The 23,625-nt window shown below is 37.5% G+C and overlaps 1 protein-coding gene across 4 annotated transcripts; it reads right to left on the bottom strand.

Annotated features, from left to right (window-relative positions):
• Positions 1-636: 636 nt before the first annotated feature.
• On the bottom strand, positions 637-20,195 carry eef2k (eukaryotic elongation factor 2 kinase). 4 transcript variants are annotated; one of them, XM_082151385.1, is made up of 19 exons: positions 19,751-20,191; positions 19,077-19,358; positions 18,007-18,063; positions 16,861-16,961; positions 12,971-13,031; positions 12,814-12,851; positions 11,084-11,255; positions 10,791-10,940; positions 10,570-10,702; positions 9,467-9,594; positions 7,797-7,992; positions 5,614-5,669; positions 5,431-5,508; positions 4,966-5,022; positions 3,903-4,037; positions 2,884-3,072; positions 2,663-2,787; positions 1,511-1,689; positions 637-1,348 (listed from the first exon to the last, which is right to left on the bottom strand). In XM_082151385.1, exons 2-19 carry the CDS (start codon positions 19,329-19,331, stop codon positions 1,239-1,241), a joined length of 2,220 nt encoding a protein of 739 aa, XP_082007511.1. In that variant the 5' UTR covers positions 19,332-19,358; positions 19,751-20,191; the 3' UTR covers positions 637-1,238. The 4 variants fall into 4 exon arrangements, with proteins under 4 accessions (XP_082007511.1, XP_082007513.1, XP_082007512.1 ...); XM_082151387.1 differs by lacking the exon at positions 18,007-18,063 and having other exon boundaries at positions 19,751-20,194; XM_082151386.1 differs by lacking the exon at positions 4,966-5,022 and having other exon boundaries at positions 19,751-20,192.
• Positions 20,196-23,625: the final 3,430 nt, after the last annotated feature.

Below are 23,625 nucleotides of genomic sequence, written 5' to 3'. Positions count from 1 at the left end.
CAAATGGCACCCTTTAGCGTCAATATGAGACGCAGATAGATAGTCTAACCCTAATCCTACCCCAGACCTAAACCTACCCATAACCGAACAAAGCTATCTGCTGGATGTAGGACGTTGGATGTAGACGAAATGTCAAAAGTGTCAGTATATGACGCCCTAGGATGAGAATGCGTTGCACATTCGTATCAGTAATAACAATACATTTCCATTGAAATACGATACATAAGTAATTATCACATAAAATAATTAGTATTTTTAAATATTTAAATTATGTCCAAGAACTGTATCTGAAATTGAAATGAATGCTGATAAAATCTAGAATAATGGGCAATAAATAAATCCTACAACTGTCTATATAAGAAATGACATTGTTGCACACATAAGGCTGGCATTGTTGTAAAACTCCAGACTGAGTGATCAGAATCTTATACCACCCTGAAGGAATGTATTTTATCTTTGTGGTGTGCATTGAAGAGCTAGTGTTGCTGAATGTCCTTGTCATGCCTGAAATTCCATCTTATTACATACTTTATTTTCTCCTACCATTCATTTATCTGCAATGACATCTTGGTATGAACTTAAAAGACAACAGATCATATTACTTTCTAGTTAAACAGGCATATTGTGAAATGAGACTTACTTTTTAAAAAATATTTTATTATTATTTAATTTAATCATTAAAAAAAGCACAAACAATCACACACACTGGTACAGCCCTTGATTATGGTGAATTCTGAAAGTTATTTTTGACAGTATCAATGCAAAAACAGGTTAAAACTCACAGCAATAACTTTTGATGCTTAAAATCCTTACACGTCAGATCTAACAATATAGTAAATTAATTTTACAGAAGTATGTTAAATCATCAATGATGTATTTTTTTTAACAGTCACAACAGGTTTATTAAGAAAACATCCAGTTGACCTTTTAGAATAAAGAGAAAAAAATTACTGACAGGTAATGCGCATATCCCAAATTCCCATGAAGCAGCTAGAACAGGCTGCAGACACTGTGCAACTATTCTTAATTAAAAAATTAACCATGAGAGTGTGTGTATTTAGCACCTCAGTATATCACTGATCTAGAATCAGCGAATGCCCTTGTCACATTCATTAAAAACTTGATCCAAGATCAACATTATCAAGACCAAAATGGAACATTTGTCAAACAGACCATCGAAAAAAGCATGTAAACAGGGGCTGGATGCAGAAAATGATTTTTTTGGCTAATCTGCGCTTTCATTCTTCCATCATAGCCCATGCTTCCTCTGCTTTCATGTAGTACTGATTGGCCAGTCTACCCTTCATGGCCTCCATTGCTGCATCAGCTGCCTCAGTGAAAAGATCACCTACAAAATGCATACAATTCCAATTGAAAGCAAATTCAGGACACATTTAGAAACCAAAATTGTCAATCTGATATCATACTGTTGTAATATTTTCTGATGTTAAATCTGAAGTACTGAACCACTGTGTTGGATGTTGATGAATGTAGTGTGAGATACACTCACCTGCTCTTTGGGGGTCTGCATCCAGGTTGAACCCTCCCTCCTGGTACATCTCAGCCAATCGTGCCAACAGAAGGTAGCGCGGCTCGTTCTGCATCCCATCAAACTCTCCACCCTCATCATAATCTGTCATCTTAAGGGCAGAGTCGTACCAGTGCACGGCGTGCTTCCAGTCCAATGCCCTGTGTTTTCAAAATAAAACTTTCAGCTCTAAAGTGGGTTCCAACACATTTTCCATTTTAAAATTCCATACTTTTCCAGACTTCTCTGTAGATTTTTAAGACCATATTTAACATGTGATAAATGGTTTCATGTTATTATGTTGCCAAATAACTGCCGGAATACGGTAGATAGTATGTACTGTAGATCATTCAAAATCAATGAACACCAAACCCAGTTCACATTCAATGTGCAGCATTGAATGTGTACTTTAAATTCATATTATTAATAATAAGTTATGTTATGACATTGTTGTACACATTATGCTGGCATTATTGTAAAACTCCAGACTGAGTGATCAGAATCTTATACCACCCTATATATATATATATATAAATTTTTTTTTGTGTGTGTGTGTGTGTGTGTGGAAAATATTATTTTCAAAATAATGGCAGGATATGTTAATCAGTATAATATTGTTCACTACTGATGAAATAATTTATTATCAGGCATTATTATTCCAGCATTATATTCAGTATATAGTACAGTAATCTGTAACTTTTTTTTTCTGCCACAGTGCTGATCTACTCTAATGTTCACCGAATGCATTGTTTATGCATGCTTACATAATGAGAAGGAATCTGAAACACATTATAACCTGCATATATACCTCTGACATATCAGTTTGATACTGTAATGATGGTTTAATGTTGCATGATCACCAAACAGCAAAGTACAGTGTGATTTAAATGATCACGCAGTCCCTTATCTGTTGCTGGTGTAAATATGCATGTAATATAATTTATTCAATTATTTATATTTTAGACAACTAAATAGGGGCAACAGTCTGAAAATGTAATCTGGAAATTATCTTTTTTTAATATTCTGTCTGATACTAAAATCAAATTCCATACTGAGTAGGAGAATCCCTGTCTAAACACATTTTGGTCTATACAGATAAAAATGTATGTGAATGATGTGAAAAAATGATCATACCTATCAGAAGGGAGTTTCAGACCCGTGTCGAATGCTCGTGCCACTAGAATCATACAGGGCCGATCTCCTGCCTCGGCGGCCTGCAGCAGGAGGCCGAAGCCCTTCTTGCTATTTTCCTCAGACGCCTGAGATTAAACAACACAGACATGACAGAGGAAGAATAAGCAGAGCAAAGAGATAAAATATGTTATCATCCATGAGATCATTTGGGGAAAAAGCACCTCTAATTCTATCTCTGGTAGAATGTGATGTGGCAGCTGAAGATAACACTGGCCAAGGGCAACTATAGCCTCGAGCTCCCCACACATGGTGGCCCTCTCCAGATGATATATTGCAGAAATCTCGTCCCACGGTGCATCCTTCTCACAGAAGCGCCCGCCCTCGTGGTAGCGGACCATGGCTAGATGAACCTAAAAAGGGATAGTTCACCCAAAAATGAAAATTCAGTCATCATCTACTCGTTCAAAACCCATTAGACTTTGGTTCATCTTCAAAGCACAAATAAAGATGATATTAATGAAAGGTTTCTGTCCCTCCACTGGAAGTCTGTGCAAACAAAACTTTCCAAAAAGATACAAAAAGTTCATAAATGCGTTGTAAAACTAATCCATATGAACTTAGTGTTTTAATCCAAGTCTTGTGAAGAGATACATTATATGATCAACAGATTTAATTTAATTGAACAAAAAATACATAGAGCACATCAAATATGGTAAAAACAGAAGCTCAAACGTGTATATGCCTCAGGAGAACCAGTGAGGTTTGTTCTAGTGAATGACACATGCAAGTTTGAGCTTTCATGTTAAAGTCAAATACACCCCTAAATTAAATCTGTTCATCATATAAAGCGATTGTATCTCTTAACAAGACTTGGAATAAACTCGATTCATATGGATTAGTTTTACGACACCTTTATGACCTTTTTGGACCTTTTTCAAAGTTTTGGTTGCATAGACTTTCAATGGAGGGACAGAATTTTCATTAAAGGTAGGGCAGGCAATGTTTTTCATAAACACTTTTTGTTATACTGGTTGAAACTAGTAATTAATAATAAAGCAGTCTAAATATATATATATATATTTAAATTACATTTATTTTCTGTGGAAAAATATTTCATCCAATCATTGCATTCAGTTTCAAATGTCTACCTGATTGGTAGCCTCTTCAAAATTGCCAGAAATAAATAATAAATTTGTCAGTTTCAGGACCAGGTTTGTAAACACATGACACAATTTATTACCTTGCCGAGGATGGATTTGCCAATTTTCCTTTCAAGAAGCATGTTGTTCAGTCTCTCCACCTCCATTGCCACACAGGAGGATCTGTGTATGTGGGAGCGAGATGAATGGTAAAAACTCCATTTTTCTTCTGTCAGCTGAGAGAGACAACAAAAATACATATTATCCCTAGAGTAATAACTGAGGCGAGAAATGACAACAACATTGACTTTATGAATTGTCCCATGTCCAAATTTGTAATATATCCACACTTTTTTTATCCATTACTGGCCAAGACCAAGGTCAGAAAAAGACTGTTTAGGAACAGCATATAGCTTATAGCTCTAGTCTGTTGTGATATCAAATACAGTGCATAGCTGGTCTGTGAAGTGGTCCTTTATTGTCAATGAAAACGGTTTGTCATTCGACAAACTGTTTTTAGATGTAACTGCTTTCACTTTTTTTAATATATAACATTCCTTGAATCCTTAATATGGATAGCAGAAGAACTAACATCTGTGAGACTTTGAAAACCAAAAAAAACAAAAAACAACTTAAAATCACTTGAAATATTTCTGCACAAAAAAGCAATGCATGCAGGAAATCACATGCAGGGTTCCCACATGACTTACTTCTCCAGTCATTCCAGATTTCCCCCCCCCCAATTTATTTAATTTATTGTTTTAATAGAAATTTCACTCACAAGCAGCAACTGCTAGTCGATGAAATATCTTTTGAGCTCAACAAGAGACATTTCCATGACTTTCACATGCCATTCAAAAATCACAATTTTAAAATTTCCTGACATTGACAGGTTTTCCATGATTTTGGGAACCCAGCATATGCGTGTACAGTACAGGAAAGGAGAGCTTGCCACTTGTGAGGGGGTTAAAGTAAGATGAGATAAAGGGGTTTAGATGAAAGAGTGAGATGAAAAGGTTTAGAGGTTTAGATAAAAAAAAATGTAGATTACAAAAAAGCACCACTTTAAATCAATGTTCTATGAGAAGAAAGATTAGGAATCAATGGGTGATGGGTGACTATCATGATTAGATACAGGGATTTTATCAACGGTTTTGTAGTTACCCGACGAACACTGTCCTCATCCGATTCTGAGAAATGTCTGTTGTAGAAGGGACGTCCCTAAATAATGATGAATGAATTAAAAACCTACCATCACATATCTTAGGAGCCCAAAAGTGTATAACTGCTGCGTTTCATGATGCACGTAAGCACAGCACAGAACAACAAGTTTATAATGCAGTAGAAAGGACATTTTGTTAAGAAATCAAACAAGAACAGATTATAATTTCAACTACATTTCTCAGTAGCCTGGCACTAAACATGAAATATCTATATTATTAACATAATCTACAGTATATCCATCTATATCTAAAAAACAAAACAATAGTTGTAAACTAGTTTAATTTAAATGGAATAATGTTCTGTATTTGTTCAGATTTAATGCTGAAATTCATCCAAAACCCTGTGCTGGATACAAATACTGTTGTGATAAAAAAAATAAAAAAATATCCAGGTGATATTCGATACCTGGCTGTGATGTTCCACTAAGTCTCCTTCACTGCGTTTCTCACTAGGGTAACCACTGTCTCCTCCATTCTCTGAGTCCTGTGAATGCAAGTACAGTTAATAGTATAAATCCGTTTCCACAAAATATCACTGAATTTAATACCACTGTCAACAATGGATATATATTCTTGTTCACAAACTGACCTTTTGATCTGTGTTAGCTCGATGTGTCTCATTCATTTCATTCATAAATGACCAGCCTGTTTTGAAACATAAATCGAGAGACATAAGTGGCTGTGAAATTAATAAAAATGAGAGTGCATTTGTCCCAAAATAAAATATGCAGTGCTAAGGCTGTTCAGTATGCACCTGACACACTGTATGAGAGCTCATTTTATATATGAGCTTGCATGCCTAGATATGTTGCAGTTGTTTTGCACATGAATTGAGGAAAAGCTTAAAACAAATCAATGTGTTTAAACTCAATTTAATTACATTGGTGCTATTTGTAATAATTGCTTAAACACTTTTGTCAATACTGTTTCAAATCAATGTTAAATTGCTAACATGACAGTTTTGATAAGTGTATACTCTACTAAAGCCTTACACTGTATAGGTAAATTAGAATATTTGTCCTTAGTTATAATATTCATCAGAACAATAAAAGGTCAGTGCAAACTGGCCCAGAAAGGTTACTTAGCAACATCAGCACCAGCTAATTAATATTCATGAGCTAAGCCATAGATACAGTCAGCAGTGCATCATTCTCTAGGGGGAACATCAATTAGCATTAGGGAAAATAAACCCTAACTACCTACCATAGTTACTCATTCATTGTCATTTCTAAGGGGAAGTTTCTGATAATTGTGGCTATATTTAGATAAGTCACACTGCTGCTGACTTACACATTTAGAGCATCCCTTATTTTTATAGCAGTTTTCTTTTACCCACATTGCTGTCAAAATAAAGAAGGTTCTGGATTTTTGCTTTATAAGTGTCAAACACAACTTTTCTCTCTAAAAATGGCCAAATCCATTAAGAATTTCCTTGTTTTCCCATAGAAATGAATTGGTAATTATATTAACATCACAACCAGCCAGTCAAAGGCCCACTTCAGTTCTCGGCCAGCTGACAACAAGTGGAGGTACTTCTAGTACTTTAAATACATATATTTAAAACAAAATGTCCAGGTGGTTGCAACATACTTACAGCTAATAAATTCTGACTGCACGAGGTACGCTAAAAAAAAACAAAAAACAAAAAAACTATAGATGCAAGGATTCATTCCTTGTTATGTCTGTTGTCTTCAGTAGAGGGCAATAGAGTAACACACTGAAATTACCAGAGACAGTCTATGGAGGAGGAGACAGATAACTGCATTAAACGTTAACTAGACCGGTCTGAAAAGTATACAGTAAAGAAAGTAAAAATGATGATACCATTGTTGTCAGATTGTATTGTTCACAATAAATATATTATCAAAACAATCTTAACGAACAGTTTTGGATATTTCAGTTATTTCTCCATTCAAGAAGATTGCAACTGTATGCTTGTTACCTACATAAAAAATATCTGTCACCAAAGTGATCTGACTTGTCTAATGGGGGATTTGGTATTCCTCAGGTGGTCTACTTAAGGGGATAGTTCACCCAAAAATGAAAATTAGCCTCAAATCTTCCTAGTTCTTCTTTCAGACGAATACAATCGGAGTTATATTAAAAAATGTCCAGGCTCTTCCAAGCTTTATAATTTATATAATGGCAGTGAATGGCCGTATATTTTTTGAAGTCCATCAAAGTGCATCCATCCATGATAAAAGTGCTCCACACGGCTCCGGGGGGTTAATAAAGGCCTGAAGCGGTGCATTTGTGTAAGAAAAATTCTAGCTTCCGGCCAAACGGCCATTCGCAGTCTACTTACGCCTAAAGTGCAACTTAGGCAACTTGTGACGTCGGAAGTAGCGTAGTTCGTAATGGCACAGCATAAATATTAGCAGTACATCGCATTACTCGCATGAGTTGCACTTAGACTTAAGTCGAATCCATATGTTCGTTTGGCCGGAAGCTAGTTATTTTACTTTATAAAGTTTTAAATATGGACATTTTTCTTACACAAACTCATCGCTTTGCTTCAGAAGGCCTTTATTAACCCCACAGAGCCGTGTGGAGCACTTTTATCATGGATAGATACATTTTTATGGACTTTCACTGCCATTATAAAGCTTGTAAGATTTTGTAATATAACTCCGATTGTATTCGTCTGAAAGAAGAATGTCATATACACCTAGGATGACTTGAGGGTGAGTAAATCAAGGGCTACTTTTCAATTATGGGTGAACTATCCCTTTAAGTGCATTCACACATAGTACCGGGTTAGTATAGTATTACCCATGGATGATCGGTCTGCAGAGACGCCAATACTAAGTGGAGAACAGGGAACCGAGTCTGTCTCGCTGTTTTCATCAACAGAGGAAGTCTCAGAGAGCCGGGACAGAAGAACAGGCATGTGGCCGAGAGAGATTGTCCGAACCCTGGGCGAACCACACTGCTCTTCACATCCACGGAGGACAGTCTGAGCTGAATTCTGCTTAGAAAAAATTTATTCATTTAGAAAACCTTCAGAAATATTTGTTTAAATAATCCAAATTCATAACCAATTGCAACAGTTTGTGAATGCAGGGCTAATAGACATGAATTGTATTCTGTTGGTCTGATCGGGTCAGCAGTTCCACTTATATTTCCATTAGCAACGCCACAAAAACACCCATACTTTTAAAATAACTATCAGAACCAAAGTACAGGGTGGGCCATTTATATGGATACACCGCAACAACATGGGAATGGCTGGTGACACCAAAGTCCCATTTGTGGCACACCAGTACATGTGAGGGGGCAAACTCCTCAAGATGGGTGGTGACCATGACATATACTAATGTGCCACAAACAGGACCTCAATATCACCAACCACTCCCATGCCACCACGGTGTATCCATATAAATGGCCCACCCTGTATAATATTTTTAGGACAGAATGTTTAATTAAACATGGAAAAGGGATTGACATATCAGCAGGAATGATGTATTTTTGTAGGCCAAAACCCAGAAACGATTTAGTATTTTAGCACTTCTGTCCTGAAGTTTTTGGTTAAATGCCTAAAAAAAAGGTCTGTGGTGAACATAAGTGTAACACAGTTCAAGCTCAGGGAAGGAGGAGGCGGGAACCGGCAAATGGTTAACCTAAAGTTTTAATCACAAAATTAAACGAACAACAAACCACTTGAAGGCCGACTGCCACACACAAAGCATTAAAGGAATAGTTCACTTCAAAACGAAAAATCTGTCATCATTTACTCACCCTCAAGTTGTTTCAAACCTGTATGAATTTCTCTCTTCTGCTGAGCACAAAGGAAGATATTTTGAAGAATGTTGGTAACCAAACAGTTGATGGACTTCCATTTTTATTAATTTTTTACTACTATGGAAGTCAGTGGAGTCCATCTACTGTCTGGTTGCCGACATTCTTCAAAATATCTTCCTTTGTGCTCAGCAGAAGAGAGAAATTCATACAGGTTTGAAACAACTTGAGGGTGAGTAAATGATGACAGAATTTTCATTTTGAAGTGAACTATTCCTTTAAATGTCCCAAGCCTGGTGCTCTCTCGCCTTCCATTGTCATCACTCCTCCTTTTATCCTTACGGAGCTCCTCCGTGGGACTCGAGGCTTCAAAATTAATAAAAGTTGTTTTCATTTGTGATGTTTACCATGATGAACAAAACAAATGAGAATCATAATCTTTCGTTGGTCAGAGCTTATTTTCTGCAAAAATCCAAATGCTAATGGTAAAATCTGATTGGGTTTTTGTTGAGGGAACCAGGCTGATGCCACTTCCAGGATGGCCTACTGGCCGTCATGGCGTCATCACTGCAGCATATAAATACAGCACCGTCTATATTGGGTGGTTCCATCAACTGGCCCAAACTTCTCACACTAGCCCCAGGCAATCCTACTGTTGAGCCCATGTTACGTATATAGAGCTTACATAAGGATCTTGTACAAACCAGCAATTTGTTGGTGCAGTCCAGTTGTGCAATTTCAGCAGGGGACAGGTCAAAGCGAGTGAGGCTCATACTCCTACAGATCTTATTACACAGGTGAGAGTGGAAGAAAAGAGCCATGCCACGCACACCTGAAACACACACACAACATACATAAGACAACCACTAGTAATGCACAAAAACAAATTTTTCCCGAAAGCCAAAATATTTCAAATGCACAGATTAAAAGGCAACTGAAATAGACTGTGCCATTGACTTTAGACCAGGTTTCAGTTGGTCTATTTCAGTTGCCTCAAAATAGCAACGTGCCAACAATGTGCCAGAACACACCTCGTTTTATTCGCAATATTTGTTTTGTTATTTAAAGAGCGCGTTAGTAATATGCGCCTATAGGCGGGTCAACAACGCGTGTACACTTTGTCCCGTCGATGGTCTGCTCAGATCCGTTATCCGCCATGGGGCGAGCGCAACTGGCTTTTAAAGGGAATGGGAGATGAGATTCTGATTGGTTTATTGCACATTATGCCCAAAACACACCCATTACTCATTAAGAGAATAGGGACAACCCTTTTTGACATTGCGCCGAGCGCACCGACCATTTTTCCCGTCGTTGAACTAGCAAAAGTGGATTCGGACTTTCGCCGTGCGCTTTAGACCATGAGCTTTGATCGTTAAAATAGGGCCCCAAAAGTTACAAAGCTTGATGGTAGGTGCACTACAAATAATGTTTTGTGTTTTGAAAACAGCATAGACTAAAACATCTCGGTTCATCAAAATGAAGATCGATTAAAAACGAAAAATGTATATTGTCCACACAGCTGATATAATTACCTGTTGTAGTTAATCCACATCGTGTGCATGAAAAAGACACTTGCACAGTCAAAAAAAAACGCATCATCGGAGTAGTACTAATTAAACATTACTGTTTCAGTCAATGTTTCATCCATAACTGAAATTTTATTTATGCCAAATATTTTCAGTTGCCAAAATTTCAGTGCATCACTAAAATGTTCCTCATGCTTAAAGTACTTGTGCTTAAGACAAATCAAATTTATAAGAAGTCTTCAAGTTCATAAGGAGAAAAAATGCAGGATATTGATAAATACCCAGGTTGCCATCTCCAAAGTCAGTCCCCTTCTCAGTGTGGATCTGAGGATCTGTATAAAGGTCCCCAACACCCTGAATGTCCACCACTATCAGCTGGTGTCCAGAGCGCTCAAATGTGAAATGACTAAATGCCTAAAGCCACAAAAACATCATTGCCAATAAATAATCACACATCATTTCACTGGGACAACATATTTAGATTTGATACATCCTTGACAACCTGGGGTGTAAGCCGTATGTTATCGTCCCTCACGAAACCAGAGTTGGAGTTGTACTTTGTGTACTTCCCCTCAATGTAGTGTTCCAGGTGAAACAAAGGGTTCCCAGGGCGACTAGTCATTTCCACAACACACATCTGCATGATGTCAACCTAATAATGATGGGATATGTTAAAGTAGTACATAATTTGTATCTGATATGATTGTTCAAACCGGTTTTGAGTGGTAAAACCTAGTTTACATACAAACTGTGACAGTATTTTATGAACATTAACAACATTCACCAGAGAAGTACCTGTTTGGGAGGCCTGTGGCGATTGAACTCCTCGCCCCATAATTTAGCCTCCATTTGTAACTTCACATCCTCAAAGTAAACCTCCCTGTCCACAGTCTCCATGTAGCGCTTAGCCACGTAGTTTGAGGCTGATTTCCATTTGCTGCTGTGGGAAAAGTTTGATAACTTCTTCCTGTGAACGATAGAGAATAGAAAGCTACAGGTCAACAAAAATCCATTTTAAAACAAGAGATGAGAGTATCAAATTTAGGGCTGCCCCTGACTAAAGAATTTCCTAGTCGACTATTAGTCGTTCATTTAAGCCATTAGTCGATTAGTTGGGGGAGAAATACTGAGCATAATAATGAGCATTTAAAATATTAAATTAACCCCTGCTTTCACAGACAAGGTTTAAGCCTATGGTCCCAGACTAAAATGCATGTTTGAGCTGTTTTAAAAGTTTAAAAAGTAAAACAAAAAAAAGTTGGTTATGAAGGTTTGATTTATGAACATTATTTTATATAAAATGTGTATTTTATGAAACATGTTGAACTAGAAAACTGCTAGAAAATCAAAGCCATAAATCTAAACAAGTTGTGTTCCAAATTTAAGGTTGATATCTCAAAGAATGAGCTTTCAGTAAGATTTTGTTTGGGCGCAGTACCAAATGTTCCTCATTAGATGCCAGCAAAACTCACTGGGACACACAGTGGTTGGATTTGGGATTTGCAGTAGTTTTTCTCTCTCAAACAGTGTTTCCCCAACCATTGTTTTGGGGGGCTGGGTAACCCTAACTTAACCCTAACCTCCCCAATCCTTGGGGAAACACTGCTCAAATATTACAGGCACATACACGCACACATTTGTTTTATTACACACATACAAACCACACTCTGACATCCATACCAACACACCCACACAATTATCACTGCATTATTTATTCAATTGGCTCTATTATATGCAGAAGGCTATTATTTTATAGTCAAATGGCCCTGGGATTAAAAATTGCAGTTTTAATGGGTTTCAACTGGGACATTTTTGTCTAAAAGGTCATGAGAGGAACTATTTTGTGTACCTAGTGCAAAATGTATTTTAAAGGAAATGGCAGTGAAATAGTAAAATTCCAATTAAAATACACACCTGCCAAAATGTATGCAGTTGACATTAACACAGGCAAAATGATTAAAAAAAAAAAAACTGAAAAAGACAAAAATGTCCATAAGGATGCGCAAGGGTTAAATGTTCTGAAAGAACTAAGGCCTAATCCTGGCTTAATCTAAACCAGGATTAGACAGACGGAAGTATAGCCTTAATATCGAATGAAAACTCAGGTTTCAGTCATAACACAAACAAAACAAATATACATTATATAAAAACTAATAAATAAAATACAGCAGCAAACTGAAACACTACAACAATATGGACAGTTAGGCTCTACCTGATTCACCGTCGCTATTTTTTCCCTCTGATATCAGTCTCTTTGTTGGGGAGAAGTGAGCTTGTGTTTAACATTTAGTCGAATATTAGGGGGCAGCCCTAATAAAATTATCACTTGAATGGAAGATACATCAATAACAAAGTGACATACTAAGGGATGTATTTTTTTGTACAGGATAACAAATAGAATCTTGGGGGAAAAAAACCTGAAAAACTGATTAACACTTTCACTTCTATTCCAAATATTCATTAACAAACAGTAATATTTACCTAGTCTATGGTACATATATTTAATATATATTTGCTTGACTCACGATCTGAAGCATTCTCTCATGGCTCCTCTTCCAAACGGCTGTAAAAGACATAGATCCCAATTAAGAGAATACATAATTAATCAGTATTAGCAACATAATTACAGAAATGCAACTTCCAGCTCATAATGAAAACAAGTGTATGTTGGCACCAAAGTACCTGAGAGGAAATCTTGATAAATATGTCATCTTTTGCCCATTCACCAGTAACCGCATTGTATCTAAAGAGCAAGAATACATGTTTACACCAGTGTAAATCACTTTAAATGTAGCTTTCTATTCCCTTTCATTCTCAGAAAGAAGTTATCAAACTTTTTCCCACAGCAGTGACTAGAAATCGGCCTCAAACTACGTGGCTGAGAACTACAAGGAGATGTAAATGCATTTTACCATTAAAAAAAGTATCTTCTATATTATGAAAATAATATTTGTAAAATACACAATTGTTTTTTCTTCTTCTTTGGGACAGTGAGTGAAAGAGTCAATACAGCAAATACTACATGATGGGGACAGTCCTAAAGGCACACGCCCAATATTTACATAAGTGTGTGTTATTTTTTTCCATGGCCCAGAACCCTGTGTACCATGTAGACCAGCCCATCAAGCACAGTTATTTAATGGCACACACAACCATTGGCAAGCAGTCAAGGGATATTTCTTAGAGGTGTGAAGTTACAAATGTTTAAAATTAGAGTCTAGAACTATGAGACATCTGACAGTATGTGTCTCTTATTTAACATGCAATCACAAATTTTCTGAGTTTGACTTGGACGTGTGCCAGGTGTCTGTGGTGTGGCACAGTGGTAAAAACTCTCATGGCCAGTGTTGCGGAGTCACTGATTAAAAGTAGAGACGTACGTTACAAACTTTACATTTTTCAGTAGCATGAGAGTAGGTCAAGTGTTTCCAAAATAATTTGTGTATTTTCTGTCACCTTAAAGGTACAATATGTAAGAATTTTGCATTAAAATATCCCAAAATCTCAAGGCCAGTGTTATATATTTTGTTAAGTTGATTACTTACAATATCCCAAATGTTTCCAACTATTTTTAAATCGTGAGAAAATTGCGATTTTAACCAAGGAAACGGGGCGTTAGAGCAGGGGGGAGCTGGGAGTCGCCAGTCAATTGCGTCATATCCGCGTCACCCTCGGTTTCCGCTCGTACTGCGTGGAGTCCTGGACAAATGCGGAAGTTGTAGTTGTAGCGTCTATCAAGCTACAAACTTTAGCTTGTTTCTTGCAGTCGTTATGGGACACAATTATTCTTTACCGATTGCAGCTGGTTCTGTCGACAAAGCATGCTTAATTTTATATTTTCCAAATGTAGCATTCGGTAATAGTTATGTTTATGTAAGGAAAGTATTATTGCTTTAGATTTGTGTTTAGTTTATTGACATTGTTTATCACGTCTGGTGTTTATGGCCATGTAAATAAACATAGCATGTGTTATACATAAAGATTAATCAGTATTTTGGCAAATGATGTGGGCATGTTCGAATGTACTTTTACAACAATTGTTTAGAACATGTAAAACTGCGCAGCGTTATCACAACAATGACTTCAACAAATACAGTAACATCTATGAAGTATTAAACCTTACTTTTCTTGCGGTTAATTCATTTTAATGAAATAAAAGTGTGATGAGGTTTAAGAGTCAGGAAGGAAGAAGACGCGTCGTCGTGACTGGGACTCGTACTTTATTAAAATAAAGCAAAACAAACAAAAGCCGCGCACAACGCGCATTCACTGTGGCAACCGCGACGGCACAAAACAGTTCAAAAATGAGAGCTTGGATCCACCGGTTTTCTTCCTCTGCGTCCAATTTTCTCTCCAGTCTCTCTCTCGTTCCAGCGCGGCTTATAAGCGGTCTCTCCACGCCGATCACTGCAATAAGACACAGGTGCATTTGCACTTGACCTACTTGCTCGTCTCTTTTTCTCTCCCATCACAGACCGCGCTGAACCACGCCCCCCTCGCCACAAAAAGCATGTCATTAAACGCAACATTTATAAAAATAGAACTTAGCCTCATCATCCATGAACATGATTTTTCGATTCCCGTCTGACTGATTTACATCCACGGTGGAGTTTAAAACGACAGTTCCCATCATTCCACGCTCCTTCACATCGTCATCAAGCTACGCCGTTGTTGTTGTTTGGAATGTAGCGCCCTCTAGCGGCAAAAATTCTTGCATATTGTACCTTTAATTGTTAATTAATTTATTCAAAAACCCTCATTTTTATTTGTATATCATATGAAGACTTCAGATGCAAAAACCTCTATGTACCTATGACATTTTTTCATTTAAATGAGTTTTTTTTTTTTTTTTTTTTGGCTCCTATGTTTAGGTTCAGTAATTTTACTTTAATAGCAATGAGAAGGTTATTAGTCAGTTATTGAAATAACTTAATTTCAAAAATGTCACTTTAGTAAATGTTTTGGTATTTAACAAATTTGATTGTCTTTTGCTGCAAAACCAGCTAAGTTCATGTTTGCTCTTTTTGGAAAAACCTCTAAGTCCACCTCTTTGAACAACAATACATGCAAATCAGTTGTAAAATCACTAAAGATGCTACTGGAAACATTCCAAATGATGAAAGCAGAATTCAGAATGTAACAATGAAGAAACTGATCCACACAGTAGGGGGAACTGTGATGCAAAGTGGCTGCGACGTCCATGTCGTATTACAGCTGTTCTTTAATGGAAGTAATGTCAGTTTCTGTCAGAGTTACAGCAGTACACGAAACATTGTTGTGTTTACATGCAACTCGCGAAATCCTGTCATTATTGCCACTGTAATGATTTTCTTTACACGCACGCCATTGTCTTGACAAATCAGGTCCTTCTGTGAAATGGGGTCGCCATCAACTATCAATTAATGATACTACTAAGTACGTAAGAATGATAATAATTAAAAATATGTATAGCTTACTATATTGTGCATAATAAAACAAATTGTACGTAATTTCTTTCACTTGATTAAACTGTTAATTAATTAATTAATAATAATAGCCATTTAAGTGAATAATTGAACATTGCATTGTTCTTTTTATAACTTAAATATTTTGACATTTTACACTTAATTGAACACGCAATTACATTAAACATGATTGTGAATACATGCGAATATATTTGTCAGTGCAACCGTGTGTTTAAACTAAGCTATCAGGCTAATCTGTATTTGTGCTATGCTTGTACATTAGCTAACTAATACAGACATTAAATGGCCATTATACCATAGTTAAAACAGCTTTCATTATCACGTTTTTGTAGGAATTGTAAACAGGCGTTAAAGAGAGTACCTATTACAAGTAATTTGAGCCAATGGGATCGCTTGGGGGTCCTAACAGAGACCCGATTTGAGGGAGGACCCAATTTGTCACCACACCTGATTTTCCTGATGAACTGGTATTTCTGAATAGGCTGAGGCTAGAATTTAGCTGATTGGAAAAGAAATTATTTGATGAACATATAGGCCTACTATGTGCGGAGAGAATACGCTCAATATCATTATCTAATTTTTGACAGAGGTGGCGTTTAGCGGCTTTTGCATCTGATGTCTTCATATGTTTTTAGATGTGCTTGCTTGACGTTAAGCAAGTATGTTTGATCTTATATGTGAATAATATCCTAAATTAAATCTGTTCATCATATAAAGCAATCGTGTCTCTTCAGAACACTTGGATTAAATCACTCCATTTATATAGAATATGGAATACTTTTACAATCTCCGTATGAACTTTTGAACCGTCAAAGTTTTGGTTGCATGGATTTTTAATGGATCAACAGAAATATCTTCATTCGTCACAAGTCTTATGGGTCTGGAATGTTTTAACCCTTTTAGTAGCTGCAGTGTAGATGATGTTTGTTGGTAGGTGGGCGTATAGCTGTAGTTGAACAGCTTGTAGCTTGGCTGTCTACAGATTCCAACTACCTTCCCCAACTCTGCTCATGTGTTGCATTTTGATGGAGTCAAGTCATTGAGCTCTTTTGATGGATTCAACCCTTTGAGTAGGTTAACCATCTAAAAGGACTCAAAATCACTCACCTGTATCGAGTACAGCGATCTGTCTCGATTTCCTCCAGATGGAACTCAGCCCAAGGATCTGGCATGGCTTTGGCTTTCTCAATAGCATGTTTCCAAGTAGCCTGAGTATGAGAAATTGAAGTTGTTTAAACTCCTACATCTGTCTATATGGGTTGAAGAGTGAAGATGGAAGCGATCCACTCTATAGCCTACATTATGGATGCAAGAAAAGAACAGGAGGAAAAGAGGTATGCTACAATAAAGGACATGCAAGAATAAAAGGACAAAGAAAGTTTGAATCAGAGCTGGAATGTTTTTAGTAGACTTAATGTAGGGGATCCTAATACCAGCCTAATAAAAATAAAGAAATACCATCAGCAAATCATTTTAATGACATCTTATCTTGCACCCTATAAGAATCAGAATTGGAACCAGAATCGTTACATTCCTTGATTTCCGGAGTCACAGAGTCACTGTCCTGTGATCCCACGAAGAATTTGTCAGAATTAGACACCAGGCTTGGTTATTTTATACATTTTGTGCTGCAAATTCTGAATAACAACTGCAAGAGAGCTAGCATACTATACTATGCTGTAGTAAACGTCTCAAATCCCGTCATCAGTGAAGTAAACCTGCCCATATGCCAAAATAACCAGTAAACCTAGATCCTGTAGCCAAGTATATTCAACCAATTATTTATAGAAAGGTCACAGTGAGACAGAGTTCAAATATATGTCTGACACTAGGAAAATGTGGGCACCTCTTTACAGGGAACCCCTTAAGTATAGAAACATTACCCATGTGTCACAAGACATCACGTAGACATAGACATCTCCTACACAGTACAGCACTACCACTGATACCTAACCTTACATACTATATTGAAGTAGAAATTCAATAGTATCATGAACAAATAACTTTTAAATTAATTATATATTAGCATTGCTGTGCTTGTAGGTAATCAAAAAAATCCCCTATGTTTAAATTAGGACTCAAAAATGGAGGCAGATGTAAGAAGCAAATGTAGGAGTGAAAGGGAAAAAAGGCATTAGGATAAATATGGGAAAAGCACGCATTCCATGATAGATGCCAGTCTAGATGGATTAATCAAATTGGGGAAAGACAGAAAACGTGAAGGGTAAAAATTGAAACTTGTATTAAACATACCCGGCCTTTCTCAGTTAAAGATCCAAACCTGACATCATGCTCTTTGTCATTTTTGTTCTAGAGGAATAGACAAACCCACTTGTTTAAACACACAAAAAATATGAGTATAAATGCAACCTGACATATTTACAGAAAGATTTACAGTACATGAGGTTAAGGAAGTGCACTCGAGAGCTCAAGCTCCATATATGGAAGTGAGTGTGTCACAGAGATGGAGGAAAACAGTTTTTGCATACTGTGCATTAGTTTACTACTACTTCTGGTAACATCAACAAAAAAATTCTGTGGTTAAGAAAAAATATTTGTTCACTTGTTCTCTGTGGTACAGGCAATCTTGTTTACCATTATAGAGAGGTCATTGTCTAAGTGGACATGAGCAATCTAAGAACGTTCTTGGATGACCTCCAAAAGACCAGTATGAAATGGATAGTTCAAGTTCTGGGTAATGACTGGTCAATACAGCATTACAGTCGTGCTAAAATACACAATGTAGTAACAGCGGCTTTGATGTCAACTGTAGCTACTGTGTACATTACTGCACAGGACCCGCTGAAATAGTAAGTGAAACAGCATGCATTGTGCAATAATGAATGTTTCAAACATAAGTATGTTACATTGTTGTCACATGACCGTATTATTTACTAATATGTGCAATTCAGAAATAAAAACAGGTTTATGTATTATATTATAAATGTTCTAATCTGATCTATGATCTAATTTGGTGTCAAACTACTAGTGGGATACAGTACTTGCTGTAAACTGCACTTTTTTGCAAAAATATAGAAAGTCATGCAGTAGTGTGAACTACACAAAGAGTATTGGCAGCTATGCTGTTCCTAAAATAGTATGTCAGGGACTATATTTTTCCATGAATGCTGCTACTTAATGAATTTGATTAATAAAATAATGCTGCAATGAAAGATTGTGCCCTGGCCCCTTAATATTTTTTATAATGTAGTAACAGGTTTATAAAGTTGTTTTGTATTGTATATACATATATAACTGTATTCAAAATCGATTATAGCATCTTGCAATTTATATTTACTGCATATTAACTGGGAAATTCTCACCTTGTATGTAAAGGAGTTTTTGGGCAATGAATTAGAAAGCTGCTGGTTGCGAACAAGGTTATTTGGGTAGTCACAGAAGCCTTTGGTTGGACTTATGGGGCCGTCGGTTATGGGGCATATGCGGAGGTCATCTTCATCATCGTCATCACTTGCATTGGAATCTTTAAAAGTCACTCTATTCTTACACCCATTCCTAGATCCATCCAGAGGGCTGCCCACCTCCTCCATAGTAAACATGAGCTCCTCCTCAGCCATGATGTCCCACTGTGTTGTGCTCCAAAACTACACACAAGCACGTAAGAAGACGTGTCAAATATTACATTATTAGATGCATTGTCAACAAACATGCAAACACCCTTTAAGAGTAGCGGTGAAACAAATTATCAAGAACAGGTTGATAAAATGTGAAGGTATTCGTTACTGTGAGTCTAAGATAAACCTGTCCCTGCTCACGCGTTCCATTGTCCCGTCAACTAGACTAGTCGTTATGCCACATTCCTTAAAAACTTATGTTTGCAATGACAAAAGTGTTTTAAAACCTTCAAAAACGATGTCATTTAATAATAATTTATTTTTATGCATTATAACTAATAGCAACAAAACTAAATAACAGCTCAAAGGTAGTAACACTACAGAGCACAATAATAAACAATAGTGCGTGTCACATTACTTACGTTAGAATGAATAAAGTCGCTAGATTGAAGACATAAAGAAAACAGGACACATGCTCTATTCTCGCGATTCCTCTTCACACCCTTTCGGACAAGGAAGCCAGCTCAACAATGAGCGTTTGCACGGAAGTTTCAGCTGCGGTTGTGTCTCAAGCACACTGGACAGTGACAGGTTTGCTGTGCCTCTGCAGATTGTGTACTACGTGTCTTGGCCTGCGAGCCAATGTTCCCTTATGTTGTTGATTCCTCCAACCTCGCCTTACTCAGGACAGCGACAAAACTGCACTGCTAGCCCTCTAGTGGACTTTATCAAAAACACAGCTCATTCAGAGAAATGTTAGTATGTATACAATCTAAACAAATACATTTAAAAGACACAAGCCAGTTTGCATAGAAAAATAGAAGAAAAATATCGTCAAAATGTTATTCAGAGAGAGCCATTTGACAGTCGATCACATGGCCTTTTATGGAGGAGCTCAGGTTGTTAATCGATAGCTGGGGAATATTACGAATTCTACTAAGACAAAGGTATGTCTCATGAATAATATTAATTTATTCATTCTAACCTTTCCTGTACACGTAAGAAAATTAATATTTATAAGCCAAGCCTTCAAGCGGCAACGTTCCAAAATCAAATCAAGTAGGCGTACTCTATGGGCGTATAGGCAAACGTCGCGTTACGTAATTAATATTAATGAAAGCAATCTTCGCCATAGTAGAGTCGTACTAGCGGGGGCAGGGCGCGAGCCTCCACACTGGTGAGGACTGGCTGCACGTAGCCACTGTGAAAAAGAACAGATCTGCCCAGCCAAATCAAGTAGTGTGCAAACCGAGCGGCTATTTTCGTGTTCTTGGTTTTCATTTTATTGCCAGTGTCAGCATCGTCAAATGTGACAATAACCGTTGTTCCAATACTTTTTTTAAGGATTTAATTTCACGAAACGTATGACACCTGCAGTTTAACATGTAAAAACAATCAACGATTGGCCTTGCATTTGTTAAAAGCGAGTAAACATGCTCTCCGACTAACATCTGTATCAAACTGAATTTGTTTATTATGAGCGCCAAGATTTTGATTTGATTTATTGGTTTATTTAAAAGGGGACAGTGCAATTTCATAAAACACATGAACAAACATGGTTAAAAAAGCCAGAATTAGCCAAAAGGCTATTTTTCATCTGTAGTCCCCATTTTGAGGTAACGTTACTTAATCGGCATAATAAACATTTTAGGAACGCGACAGTAGTTCCAAAAACAATTTCCATAACAAGCATATTTATTATTAACAGTATTATTTAGCATATCAGTATTATGCTAATATATCAAATATATTAACACTTTAGTCTCGTGGTAGCGTGGCCGAGTGGTCTAAGGCGCTGGATTTAGGCTCCAGTCATTTCGATGGCGTGGGTTCGAATCCCACCGCTGCCAAATTCTTTTCTGTTTTTCGTCTGTTAAATAGGAAATCAAAATATAATTCACCAGAAAAACTATAACTATATTAAAACCGTATATATGAAAAAGTTAATATTAGTGAACTTAATTAAATGCTATGGACTCTAAAATGTCATGGACATCATGCAATCGTTTTTACTAACTTAATGGTACTTAACATAGTCTCTGTTCACTTGATCCTATCAATATTATATAGGCATTTGTAATGCCAAATGTAGGCCTACGGGAAAGGCTGTGAGATGGCTGGCAGAAATTAAAACATTCAACTCTAATTTAAAAAATACTGTATTTGGGAGATCCTTTAAATTGCTTTAACGCTGTCTGCTGGTGCTGCATGCATGTATAAAATGTAGTTTATAATTATCACAGGTATTATTAATGCCAATTTGCCTATGGTATTAATTTCCATCGCAGTGCTTCCGGCATCACAGACAATATCCATGTAAAATTGTAAAATGGTAAGTAAAATACAATAAATAAAATAAAAGCGTTACTACACACCTTTTAGAAATACTCAATTGCGCCATCCAGCGGTCTGAACTCCTAATATTTACCATCGCGGTATATCAAGCCGCTTGTCCAGGGGCACGTTCAAAACAGGGGGGCAGTGTTTCGGAAAACATTGAAGCTTCCCCGGGCGCCGCCATTGATTAGCGGACCCCCACCTGCTGTTAGCATTCCATTGACTCCCATTCATTTTGGCGTCACTTTGACAGCAAATAACTTTACATCTGAGGCTTTTAAAGACTCCATTTGTCCACTGTTTATTTCTAAAGAAACACGAAAATGTATAAAAGGCTCCATTACCTTGTATCTTACGGTATGGCCCCGTAGATGCAGTTTTTGTGAAAATAGGCTAACGATTGCGTCATAACCACGCGACTCTCTGTCGCACAGTAGAAAAATTACCGTATGGACAGGAGGAGAAGCTCACGGGCAATCGGGGGGACGTGGAGGCAAAATGACAAAGTAATTAATCAGAATACTCCTGCTCCTAGCTCATGGACACCTCCTACTTACGCTCTCCGTCTCTGCAAGTTTCGGAAGGGAATGATTCAGATTTCTCTTGGCACAGCTACTAGAAGACAGACAGGTTGCTCACGTCACATCTACGTCGTCAAGCTCAGTTTGAGTCTGCGCAGTACGGTCAGCCATCATCTTCTAATTGACTTCACTTTCTCCGTTGAAACCTACGCTGTGTCCAGTTTATATACCGTCTATGGTTCAAACTCAAAACGGTGTGACACGTTTTACTACGGTTTCTGGGTTGAACGATATGTTTCCTGGAAACGGTGTGCAACGGGGTTTGAGATACTTTTTCTTTTGTTTGGTGGGTGTGTCAAAAATGTCAGCCCAATTAGAAGCAACATGTATAAACCACGCGGTATTAAAGAGACAGCTCGCACAATGGGTCCAAATTAAGTCATTTTACAAAATGTGTCCACTGCAGCTCGGTATATACAATTGAAGATATTAGAAGACATGTTTGTCGTAAGATTTTTGTAGTAAAAATATAGCATATCAACAGTGATCAGCAATACTGATAGCCTAAGCCTAAAGGCCAATTTATACTTCTGCGTCGAGTGTACGCCGTAGTGTACGTCGTAGGCTACGCACGTAGGCGACGCCGTCGTGAGCATTTATACTTCTGCGAATGTCTGTGTTGCTCTGCAGTTACACCGCCGAAACGCTAGTTGGCGCGGGTGGGTTTTAATTTTCCAGTTCCACTGTTTACATTCCTCGAGGCTGTTTTGAGTTTAGGTTTCTACGAGCAATGGCGACTGAAGGAGTCATACAGATGGCTGTATTTCCGCACTTCTTCAAGCAATCTCTCGGTCACTTGGTCTATTTCCATGGCTCTTCACTGATCTTCGGAATTTAAAAATGGCGGGCGGGCGGTGCAGAGTGCAGAAGATCATTCCGGAAATGCGTAGGAGGAAAACGCGATGCTATCCAGCCGACCAATCACAGATCTTGCGGTCCGCGTCGCCGCGACGCGTAGTTACATTTTTGAGGAGGTGCGCGTCAGGGTACGGCGAAGGGTACGACGTATGGTACACGTCAATGCGTATGCTACGCCGTACCTTCTACGCGCACCCGACGCAGAAGTATAAATTGGCCTTAATACTCACAATAAAATAATAAGGTCATATCATAACACAATCTCGGAGGTAAGAAGTGGATTATCCTTCACCTGAAATGTGGGGCAAATGTTGGATCACAATAATTAGGAACCACAGTTTCCACCGCATGTATCCGTACAAATGTTTAAAGCTGCAGTCCGTTGCTTTTTTGGGTTAAAAATTATCCAAAATAAATTGAGAAAGTACATAACCAGCCAGTGTTCAAAACTATCTGCTTGCCTTAGCGCCACCTTGTGACAGGTTTTGCAGGCAGACGCTACTCGTGAGAACATGAACATA

The sequence above is a fragment of the Leuciscus leuciscus genome, assembly GCF_965113295.1.
Source record: "Leuciscus leuciscus genome assembly, chromosome: 21".
Lineage (NCBI taxonomy): Eukaryota > Metazoa > Chordata > Actinopteri > Cypriniformes > Leuciscidae > Leuciscus > Leuciscus leuciscus.
Note: the sequence above shows the minus strand (reverse complement) of the source record. Positions and strands in the feature narration are given on the sequence as shown.